General features: G+C 37.6%; 1 protein-coding gene across 1 annotated transcript in view; it reads right to left on the reverse strand.

Annotated features, from left to right (window-relative positions):
* Positions 1–4,891: 4,891 nt before the first annotated feature.
* Positions 4,892–12,893, reverse strand: part of Plc21C (Phospholipase C at 21C) — a 182,382-nt gene continuing 174,380 nt past the window's right edge. The window contains exons 20-21 of the mRNA XM_067153731.2: positions 7,454–7,587; positions 4,892–7,047 (exon numbers count right to left, since the gene is read on the reverse strand). Of these exons, the coding sequence (XP_067009832.2) occupies positions 7,480–7,587 (108 nt within the window). The 3' untranslated portion in view covers positions 4,892–7,047; positions 7,454–7,479. The remainder of the gene's footprint in view (positions 7,048–7,453; positions 7,588–12,893) is intronic.

Consider the following 12,893-nt stretch of genomic DNA (forward strand, 5'->3'; position numbering starts at 1 on the left):
ATGAAATGAAAAGAAAAAAAAATTAACAAAATTAACAGTTCAATGTTTCTCTCAAGGGTTGTCCTATGTGTTACCATCCGGATAGACTGAAACCATTGTACTAATATTCAAAGCACTCTGTAATTATCAAAGTATTGTATCCACAAGAAAACAAGACAACAAGCAAGATTCCATCATCACCCGTAGAGGAATGAGTGGCCCCCAATAAGCCATAACATACAACAACAACAAGGTAGGCACAGCCACTAACTACAGAATTCATTGATTGTCTTCATTTGTTTACAAAATTATTAAAAAATTGAAGGAAAAAAAAAGTAACTCTGGACAACACACATTGAAAGTAAAACTCTCTGATGTCCCACTGTTTTGAAAGCTACAAGTATCTAAGATACCCATCTACCTACAAAGTCGAGTTGAGAGTTGCCGTTAAGGTCCACAAATCACTTTAACAAGGCAGTCTCTTTGGTGTTGTTCCCATCCATAGTTTAATTGCGGATGATTGAATAAATCAGTACAATACTACAAAGGGAAGACAAAACTTGAAGCTAATATCACTCTGTTTAATAAAACTCATCCACAAGATATGAGACTCCATTGAACATCCTAATTTTTAAAGGGAAACATTCACTTAGAGAGAAATGAACATCCTCATAAATGTACAGACTGGTGAAAAATATACATATTTTTTAAAAAAGCACATATGGCTTGTTCATAAAATAATGAATGCAGTCAAAATATCAGTTTCACAGACAGAATAGAGAAGGACAGACCAAGAGATTACCTGGGTACCGATTTACTTATGCCTAAATACAAAGATAACGGAAATATATATATTGCTGTTCCCTTATTCCAAGTTCTACAACACTGACCATCAACTGCAGTGTATTGATGCATGGATAAAGTTGCAGGGCAAGTCAATATAGGTGCGAAAGTATAGCATTCATTACCTGTTTGGGTCTTCTGAGTGAACATGGCAGGTCACCACACACTTGCGATGATTTTTTCTCTTTTTCTTTAACGAACATTATCTAACCGATGCAGAAATCAACTGTTTGATCACAGTATTACAAGTACACTTTGTGCACCATGCAAACAATGTTTCAAGACTGAGAAATCGGTGGGTAAAAAGGAGGAAAATAATAAAAATAAATGGATTGCTGCCTCTGTTAATTAAATTTCTGTGCAATAACAGTAGCAACATTTTATCTCTGTTTCTTTTATAAACAATTTATAGCCTGTCATTGCAATTATTTACCTGCTTTAAAACCTGCCATAGTATCATTTATGAGTTAATGCACACTGATGTATATAGTGGCATTCAATGTTTAATTTACAAGTACATACAAGGTGGTTATTAATTTGAATATTAAATTGGGTATCTTTTTCTTTTCTCTCCTTTCCTTTTAACTCCTTGATTCATGAAACAAACCTAAATCTATTTAACTTGATTCCAGACAAGCGCTGGGCCAGGTCCAAAACAGATGTCACACAGAGTCACCAAAAAACAAACCTGGAACACAGCGGTGAAAGGCAAATGTTTAACCATGGAGGGTTCTGATCCTTGACCACTAACATAAAAGGAATACTGCCTAAAATGCAAACACATTGCTGTTAAATTGTTTCCGTCTATCAAATATAACTCAAAATGATGTTTAAAAGTAATTGAATAGTCTATTTACAGGTAATGTGTACAAAGAGAAACGAAAGATATAAAGTTAGGAAAAAGAACTGGAACAAGGAGAAGGATAAATACAATGACAAATTACAGCAGAAGCTACAGCGAGTATGGCGTATAGCGAGAACTCTGTTGTAACAACAGCTTTTTTCTGTCCCTTGAAAATTCTTATATTAAATTGTGTATTCTCCTTTGGTTATAGCGAGAACCCTATCACTGAGACATCCATTATTACGAACAAGTAAGTGTGGGTTATTTTTTCTGTTACAGCTATTTATGCAGTCCAGCTATTATATTCAATGCGAACGGTCATTGTCGGTATAGTTTCTGGGCTACGTGCACTAGCAAGCTCTATCATCGACCTTCGAACTCAAAGGGGACGTCGGAGTCTATTAGTAATACTTGTCGACTAGTGTTCTGTGAATACGATTTGAAAATGAAAGAGAATATGTTTCCATAAACCAACGTAGCTGATAGTAGTAGCTAACTTTTTAGAAATAGAGGCTGAAATAAATAATGATAGCTTAATTTAATGTTATGTACTAAAATTAAGTAAGAATGTGATACACCTCAAAATATAGCGCACAATAAAAGGCTAATTTTAGAGGTTAGTTTATTCAGTAAACCCTCGATTGGACGTTTTTGCAAGGGACAAGGAAAGATAATGTGTTAAGCGAGAAAATGTATTATTGAATATACAAATCAGAACTATCCAACAGGGATATGTAAACATTCGATATGTTCTTTTCCGACGTACCTCTATTTTACGTCGTGTATGAACAACAGGTACAGTGAAAGATTGGGTTATCTACTGTTTCTAAAGATAAGAGTATTAAAAAAGGCATGAAAAAGAAGAGAGAACAAATCAAAAATCTTTTCGCTGGGGCTTATTAAAAATACCGGTAACAAGAGTGTATTAAAGGGTATGTAAAACACCAGACAACAAATATAAACATTTGCACTGGGGTCTATAAAAGTATCAGCGCATTATTTGCAGATCACTCTCTTTCTAAAACAAATGTCAGTTGAAGCTTTATATTCGGACCAGTGGGTTATTAAACATTGTTTTCTGATCACACTCTTCGATAATGAATTATTTGAAGGTTAAACTTGGGCCTCAGCCATGTGCGAGAGGATTACTTTAACCATCATATTGAATGCGACAACACTTTGATTGAATGGATCAACTCGAGTCGAAACTCGAAGGTGCGAGTTTCAACATATGCACCATTGTTGAAAGATGCGGATGCCTGTCCACTTCCTGGATTTTGATTTTGTCTTCATTAGTAAGCAACATCGCGACCTTTTCAGTATCCATAACTGGTCTACACAATAATATGACCACGCTAGTCAACTCCACAGGATTATGTTTCTAATCTGTAAGTAGGCTATCACGCGACAAATATTTGGTACACTTCGCTGTATAATGCAACACAATAAATTTGTATCTTCTGAAAGGAATGCGAAATACAAGCACAAACAGGCTTTCTGGGTTATTCAGCAATATCAATGAAAACCGGAGAGCAAAACTGAGCTTTCGTGAGGCTAATGGTGTGGACTCAAATTTGTCTTGGAAATAACGTTCCTTTCACAAGGGAAGACAAAGGACATTTTCAGGGCTAGGAAAAATGTCATCGTACTAAGGGGTAATAGTGAAAATTTGAGACGCGATAAGCGAGGTATTTTTATATAGATTGAATATGATGTGAATCGGTACTTCGAATTTACAGCATGCTAAGCCGAGAAATAGTCTTTATAAGGAAATCCCTAATAAGATTTCACTGTATTTCCTCACAAGTGGTTAAATTTCTGAAAGGCTATTCCCATGTAAATTTATAGCAAAAAGGTTGTCATTACTTCACTGGTGCTTGAAATATGTTTTCATCATGCATATAAGGTTAGGTTAGATTACATTATGCAATTTGAATAAGTAAACCAAAATGTTTATCACAAAACCCACGGGAGTGATACTAGTCCAATTTTTTAGGAAGAAATTGAACAGACGGATTCACGTTTCTCAGAATTAGAAGAAAACTAATGAGTAAGCTGCAGTATGGAAATCTGCGTAAACACAAGTTTCGAACAAATTGATTGCCGTTTCATACCGATTTTAATGTGTGTTCTCCCCCTCCCGACTTTTACGAAAAACCTGATATAACGACAATCTGCTATAGCGAGTACATTTTCTGCTGTTGTGAATTCTCGCTATAAGGAACTTCTACTGTACCATGAGAAGAATGAGTAATAGAAAGGAGAGACCAAGGCCAAGACAAATGTGAATGTAGTTAAGCATGAAAAGAAAAGATAAAAGGAAGAGCAAGACCTAGGCAAATACGGTATATATCGGACATAAATTGTAGAGCAGAATGACACAGAAAAATACATCGAACTTAGACTTTCCTCAGAGCAAGAATCCGGTAAGAAATGAAGCAGCAGACTGGTTATTCGAAGTGCTGGTATTCTCTAATCTAAGCCACTACTTCTGCATTTCATCAGGTTTAGGGGTGCAAGTCTCTGGTCTACAGATCTTCCTTGGTCATTAGAGGTTTGCTCCAACCCCTCCACCTGGGCAGATTTCATTATTTCATTGATAGTCTGTCTTGCCTCAGGATGGCAATTTATGTACACTTCTGTTTTATCTGCTCTACTGGTCTCTAGGTGGTTATTTCTCTAAGTTCATAATTAGTTATCCTGCTTGGCCATTGATTAGATTCCTAGGTTATCAAATCCACTATATATCTGCTTGTAACTCCCAAAGTTTACAGCACAACATTTTAAAGTCCATATTGTGCATGTCATAAGGGCACCAGCCTCTCACCGCTGGGTTCCGTAGTTCAAATCCTGGTCACTATGTGAGATTTATGCTGGACAAAGCGGAGGCGGGACAGGTTTTTCTCCAGGTACTCCGGTTTTCTCTATCATAATTCATTCCAGCAACACTCTCCAATATCATTTCATTTCATCTGTCATTCATTAATCGTTGCCCCAGAAAAATGCGACAGGCTTTGGCAGCTGGCACAATTTCTATCCTCGCCGCTAGATGGGGGCTTCACTCATTCCATTCCAGACTCGGTCGAATGACTAGAAACAGGCTGTGGATTTTCATTTCATTGTGCATGTCATAGCCATACATTCATCAATACCACCACCACCACCACCACCACCACCACCACCACTACCACACCACCCAGAATAAACAAGACCACTGCTTGGTTTTGCACTGCATGTTTTTGCCTCTCACACTAATGAAAACATGATGTTGAAGTAGCCTGAGTCTTCTGTGCCTTCTAATACTACCAGGGTCTACAACTGTCCCTGTCTAGACAAGTAGTTCTCCCCTTCTATTTCTTCTTTCCACAGCTCAGATATCTTGCCTATATTCTGCATTTAATCATATTGTTTTATTCATTCCCCTGAATGTCCAGATCCTTGGCTGAATGGTCAGTGTAGTGGCTTTCTGTTCCGAGGGCCCCGGGTTCAATTTCTGGGTGGATCGGGGAATTTCAGTCTTAAATGGTTAATCCCTTTGGCTCAGAGACTGGGTGTCTGTGTTGCCCCCAACATCCCTGCAACTTATACACCACAAACAACACTATCTTCTACCGCACTAGCCTTTCAGTACATACTGACAGACTGTTAGAAACTGAAGAGTTTCCTGCACACGGCAGATATCACACACTCTCGTCGGAGGGTTTGCCTTACAACAGATGAACCAGGCCAGCAACAGCCAAACTAAATTATTATTTTTATTCCCAAAATTCTAATGGTTTAACATCTCCTTCCGTAAATTTTTATTTAATGACGGTAATTGATAAGCCACGTTTCGAAATATTAAGCTACATTAACCATGCTATACCGATATAAAAATATAAAACTTTTAGGCACAATTTCTGCATCTTACTTGTTTTAATCTCATCCCATTTAATATAGATAAAGATCCTGTTAAAATATTGCTTTCTTGTTTTTCACTCCATGTTCTTCTGCTAGACACGATATATAATATCAGGTACAAAGTAAATTTTAAATGTACCATTGTTAAGACTAACACAGTGTATAATTTTAAAATATTATGTACAATAAACCGGTAAACAAGGTGCCCAAAAATATATTTTAATTACGAAGAACTGATCTGATACACATCTCTCTGGTTGGATCAACACCATGCAATTTTTAATTTGTCATCTACCCAGTTCCTAGGTGGTTGAACGTTGCACCGAGTTTACTCTATTGGCATTAAATGACACACTATTGCTGTAATAGAGTTTATCAAATTTGAATGTTGTGTTCTTAGTGCTCTCGTTTAATTAACTAGATTGACTCAACCCTCCTTGTATGCTGCTGTGATCTGTTGACATTTTCAACAATGTAGTGTCTTTGTCTATGTATAGACATAAGTGGAATAAATATAAATATATAAACACAATACTGTGCATCATGGCTTCCACATGTGCTTGTAGTATGTGGGTTCAAAGAAACACCTTAGTCTTTGGATGTGAAACTGATGTGGGGGATGTTTGGGAACTTTTGGAAAGTGATAGTGTCAACAAAGTGCTACGAGGTAGGGGAAAAAAGTTGTGCCTTTCACATGATCTGACAGTAAGTCTGTGCCGATGGTAAATGACTTCCAGGAATAAACTCAGGTATGTTGAATACTAATTCGACCCCAGAAATCCCACAACCAGAGTATTTTGAACTTCTTGTGAATGAGAACATTTTAACAAATGCTGTGGGCTAAACTAACAGATTTTATAGACAGAGACAGTTGAGGTAAGCCAAAAAAATTCAGCAGAAAAACTAGCACTGAAAAGGTTAGTGCATATTTTATAAGTTATGTATAGATCATTTTTTTTTTTTAATGTTTCCCAGGACAAGACTAGTTAACACTACAATAAAATTTAAGAGAATATATACATGACTGATAGAACCAGAAGAGAGAAATTTTAGATACTTAGGAAGAGAGCATAGCAAGTTTGAAGTTCTCAACAATACATGCAGACTGCTTCTGTGCAAGAAATCTAGTCCATAACCTTAATTTTGAAGAGGTTTCATTCACATCAAGACCACTGACAATATACAGGAGGATCGAGATGAATTCTGATCTGCCTTGGGATATGTTAACAGAAAGGAACTTGTGGATCTACAGATTTAGCCTTTCTTTAGACACTTACGACACCTCCCTCAGGTTAACATTTAAATATTATTAAGGAATCAATAAAATCCACCAGCCTGTTGACCTATGAGGAATGAACTAGACTATGCTATGTAGATGGGCATTACCTAGTGATTGTCCTAACTCTGGTCACCTCTTGAGCTGCTGGCGTTGCACTCTGTAGGACCTCATCCTGCCGGAGGGGGGATAGGAAGAGTAACATCTGCCAACAACACAAAATAAATTTCCATGCATTATACACTCATCAAAATATATTACATACACAAGGTACAGAGGGCTACAGTGAAGCCAGCCCAATGTTGCATGGTGTGTAAACCCGTTGAGTTACACATGTATCCTGACAGAGGGGGAGTGGGGCGATGAAAGAAAGAAGTATAGAAGGCAGAAATAGACTTTCAGCTTATTAGGTCATGTCAAGTACTTAGAATACATGCCAGAGAGATATTAAGTATAGGTACAAAAAATGGACAAGTCACCAGTCAGAACTGAATCCTTAGACTTCTGAAGTTATTTTAGTATTTAAGGCAATGATGAAGTACATGGTTTCATCAGGTTATGATCTTTATTAAAACAGTAACAAGTAACATTATCAAAGTTTGTTCATTCACCTTTGGTTTCCAACAAAGGACGACCATCAGCCCAGTGCATCCGTATTCGCTGCTGCACCCAAAGACATAAGTTGTAGGTCCTGTTCCACTTTGGCATACCGACCTTCATATTCTCGGAGCAACAGTGCCCTAGCCTGGAGAGACAAAAATAGACAAATAAAATTAACTCCCAAAGAAATATCTCCTAAATACAGAGTAAAAATCATTCCAAAATAGATGGAAGCAGCTCATTTCTGCTTCTTATTAGGTGTGAACACAATAAGTAATAAAAGACAAAGAAAAATATGGACATCACAATTTAAAAATCCTAAAATTTGCTAATGACCATGCTCAGAAGGAGTGAGGGCATATGGCACTGTGGATGGTCATTCGTTGTTGGTTAGGGATGTTAATCCCTCAGCGCGGTATTTAAATTTTCTCAGATTTGTGCAAGACTTTGTTCAAAGCCGCACAATTTTGATACTATTCAAAGATTTAAATAATACTATTATGTGCATGTTTTATTCTGTTAGAAAATATGATGCTATCTTACTTTAACAGTTGACTTCTTTTTTTTCTATTGGCTTTACGTTGCACCGACACAGATAGGTCTTACGGTGACAATGAGAGAGGAAAGGGCTAGGACTGGGAAGGAAGTGGCTGTGGCCTTAATTAAGGTATAGCCCCAGCATTTGCCTGGTGTGAAAATGGGAAAGCACGGAAAACCATCTTCAGGGCTGCCGACAGTGGGGTTCGAACCCACTATCTCCCGAATACTGGATACTGGCCGCACTTAAGCGACTGCAGCTATCGAGCTCGGTCAACTGCTTTGTTCTGATGGCCTAGGTTCCCTACAAGTTCCCTATAAACTGTTCTATTTGGCCCACATAATTACAAATCTTCTCCCATCCAAATGTATTATATACCATGCTCGATAACCCGCACTTGCCTGTAGCTGCCATCTCCACTCAAGACAGATGGTATACAAAACAGGGCGCGATAAGGAAAAAGATCGAAAAGAAAGTCTCAAGAGAGCCCTGAATAGAGAGAATTCATGATTATGTTGATAGTCTGATTCTTCCCCGCGAGGAAAGAAAGGGATAATGCAAGAAGTGTGCATAGTAGGTGCTAGATAGCAGCCAAATGCAGTGGTTGCTCCTGGTGGCATAGATAAACATTCTTTGGAGTATCACTCGTATTTCAGAGAACAAAACACCACTGAAAGATGTATATCATCCAAAAGCTCAAATGTTCCGCTTCAAGGGGAAAAGAGTTCACACAAACTGCTTCAGTCGTAATGGCTATATCACAGTACAATACACGTGTGTACTGTGCGAGCAGTGCTAGTCATTCCACTATGCGCGATGCTCACTGTACGACGAGCACTGCTCGGCACTCCATGCTGACAGGGTAAGTATTGAGCAGACCCCTTGGCATTATTTGACATGAATAGGTATGCGCCAATGCTGAGTTTCACCCTCTCCCTACCTCATCATCAAAATTATACACTACTCAACAAACAAAAACACATACACATGTGTACTGATCTTTATCTCTGAGGCAAGGGGTAAATACTGCTTTGCCTTTTAGAATATGCTCTGATGTAAACAAACGCATCAAGTGAATGCTCACTGGCTGATGCTGCATACGTAGGTGTGCATGAATATACATAAAGTTTGTGGTTTTTAGCAATTGCGATACATGCGAAATATGTTGAAACTTTGTCAGTGAATGTACCTTCAACTCATATGACCCCTACGAGTGGTGTTTGGTGACTCTGAATTAGTGATAAAATGAGAAATTGGTTCAAAATACAAAAGTATACCATTTATGCAAAACAGATGCAAAATTCTCAGTTTTATCCAAAATAAACACATTTCTTTTTAAAAACGATGAATTTTTCTTAAAAATAAGATATAAGTGGTTACTTATTTCAGTGGAAAGAATTGTTACAGCGCTGTAAATCTTTCAATGTGTGGACTGTCTTTCAACGGCCAAAGAACAACCAATCACATAGCTTAATACAGTACGCGCAACTCTTAGTGATACGTAGTTTTATGGAGTGAGGAGTAAGGAGGGAGCTCTCCCGATTCCAGTAATACTGTCAACTGAATGGAAATGAAATCTGAATTGAATCGATAGTATGATCGATCGATATGAATTTTCTACACCTTTATTATCTTAAGCCAACAACTGTCACACACACACACATATAAGATTTCTTGATGCGAATCTTGTTCCTAGCATGAATTCTATATTTCAGCTCTGCTGTGTAAACAACAATAGTACTAGTACGTAAAGTGTACGCCAAATGTCTCACGGCGATCCCTACTCGATTCATAGTTCGTGTTTCAGAGATTGTCAATATGAATCTCAAATATAACTGAGGTCTACCGATTTAACACTAGGGAGCCAAGGTTTTTTGTACACTTTCAAGCACACGCGTTCACTTACTCTGTGTTGACTCTTGAGTCGGTTATTCTTGACATAGGTGCTGAGTATTAGTTCTGTTTTAAAGTATGGTAGCGATTTATTGTCTGTTAGCCATGGGTAGAAACGAAGTGATGATCAAACAGCGTGCCGAGAGTTACAAATCGGAACATTTTTACATAAGCGATACAAATATATTGATTTTGCAATGAAGAACTTGATTGGAAGGAGAAAGACGTTTTGGATAAACACTGCAAGAGCAAAAACCATGTGCTACTAAAGGAGCGATTTTTTCTCAACCAGCATGTGAACAGCGTGGCGTCAAGCCACAATAGTAGAAATGGATAGAAAGGCAAAACAAGCAAAAAGCGAGAAACAAACTTTCATTGATAATACTGTGAAGATATGCTTGCAGACTAATATCCCCATTCACAAGCTGGACCATCCTGCTTTTCGGGACTACCTTGAAAAGTGTCGTTTTCAGACATATTTTTGGGCATTATTTATATTTATGTTTAAAATCCTTTTACACCATCTTGAGTGGTATAGCCTACCTTACTGTGAAATAGTCATAAACTAGCCTATATTCCCCACCCCCCCTCCCAAAAGAGAGCCACGTGGATGGTTGTTTTGAAGTATTATGATTGCTACACGGCCTTGTTGAATTTTAGGTTAAGTAAACTTTTGATCAAAAACCATGTAGATACAAGTTTCCTAATATGACGATTTCACGTGCAATTTTAGTTTAGGTTATTCAAATTTTCGAACAGAAAACCAAACAAATATGGATGGACATTATTTTAAAATGTTACAATTTAATAGACCATCTAGGATGTAAAAAAAAAAAAAAAAAAAAAAAGCTTGTTTTTCATTTATTTATTTTATTTATTCCTGACTTATATTTGTGGCGAAGTTAAGGTTCACGGCCCTCTCTTACACTTAACCACTATAAAAAATATTTAAAAATGTAAACATTAAAGGACATAGAAATTCTAAAAAGAAATAATACTACGGACAGATAATTCTAAGACTAAGTTAGGCCTACATATCAGTACAGCAATTAATGTGACAATACTACTACTACTCCTACTAATAATAATAATAATAATAATAATAATAATAATAATAATAATAATAATAATAATAAATGAAGAAAACCCATTCACACAACAAACACACAACTCAGTTTTATGTTCCCAGGAAAAACTTTCTGCAGGCAGATTTGAATTTATGAGAGGAAGTAAGGTGCCGAATGTCCATTGGGAGTGTATTCCAGAGTCGCGAAGCGGTAACTAAAAAGGAATGATTGTAGGAATTCGTTCGACTTAGTGGAATTTCAAGTAGGGAACCAGAACGGGTACCAATTTCATGGAATGAGGAAAGGAAAGGAAAATAAGAAGAGAGGTAAGTAGGAGTGTTCGTCGAGAGCACTTGGTAAACAAGTGTCATTAGGTGAAAATTCCTTCGTTCATTTATGTGTAGCCATTCCAATGTTTTGAAATATAGTGTAACATGAGCATCATGTCAAAGGTAACAAAGACTCTCTTATGCCGCATTAGGAGCATGTACAATAGAGTCAAAGGAGTGGTGAGAATAGCTGGTGAATGCTCTAGGGAATTCGAAATGGTGAAGGGAGTAAAGCAGGGTGACAGCTTGAGTCCTCTTCTCTTTGTGATCTTCATGAACCAAGTCATTAAGCAGTGTAAAAGAAGAACTAAAAGAATTAAGGTTGGCAACTGGAACATGAGACCAATATATGTCCAATCCCTGGTCTATGCAGACGACATTCTGATTTTGGCTGGAAAAAAAGGAGGATCTTCAACAAGCTCTTACTGAATGGGGTTATGCCTTCTAGGACCGTGGGATGGAAGTGAATGCGAACAAAACGAAGGTCATGCAGTTCACCAAAGGAGAAAAAGTACAGCTTCAAATCAAGTGGAACAATGAGGATATTGAACAAGTAGAACAAATTGAGTATCTGGGCACCATTTTCAGAGAGGACGGAAAATTAGAGGCAGAAATAAACAACAGAATTAGAAAAGCTAATCAAGTTTACTATAAACAACACAATCATAGAGAAGAAAGAAATTATTAGAAACACAAAAATGCGGGTATATCATGCCGTGTACCTGCCAACCCTCCTGTATGGTGCAGAGAGTTGGACAGTGCATAAAAAAGTGGAGAGCCGTCTGGTTGCCGCTGAGATGAGATATTTACGGAAAGTTGCGGGGAAAACTCGAAGAGACCATATTAGAAACACCACAGTAAGAGATGAGCTTCAGCAGGAACCAATAATGGACGTCATTGAGAGGAGAGGATTGGGCTGGATTGGTCACCTAGAAAGAATGGAAGATGAAAGGAAAGCGAAGCAGGTATGGCGAGCCAGACCAACAGGAAGAAGAACACGAGGGAGGCCATGGATTGAATGAGAGGAGTACATCTTGGGTCTGATCAAGAAGCGAGGGTGAGGTTCAGAGAATGGCGCACGATAAAAGAAAGTTTAGTAAATGGCTGAAATGTCCCGATGCCTAACGGCACAAAGGGGAAGAAGAAGAAGCAGAAGAAGAAGAGTGTCGCAGTTGGAAGGCACATCGTATGCTTGAGTTTTGTGCTCGCTGAAGTCTCAAAGCTTGTTCAGCATTTATATTGACTAGTACCGTATCACAATAGTATAAAATTGGGAATAGTAGTGCTTGGATTCATTTTAATTTCAGTTTTTGAGGAAAAGAATTCTTGTGACGTTTCAGGGGATATAGAGCTGCATGAACCTTTCTACATACATTTGTTACGTGTTCATTCCAGGTCAGATTCTCATTGATGGAGATTCCAAGATTAGTTACATTTTTAAGGTACGGTACAGCAATGTCATTGATTAAGATTGGAGGAGGATTGATATTGCTTATTACATGTAATAATTTAGAGTTTCCTATGATAATACTTTGTGTTTTACGAGGATTTAGGAGTAAGTGGTTGTTTTTAGCATAGGCGGTAAGCCTTTCAATATCCGAATTAATATGCTGAACTGTTTCAT

This window comes from Anabrus simplex, chromosome 9 (assembly GCF_040414725.1).
Source record: "Anabrus simplex isolate iqAnaSimp1 chromosome 9, ASM4041472v1, whole genome shotgun sequence".
Lineage (NCBI taxonomy): Eukaryota > Metazoa > Arthropoda > Insecta > Orthoptera > Tettigoniidae > Anabrus > Anabrus simplex.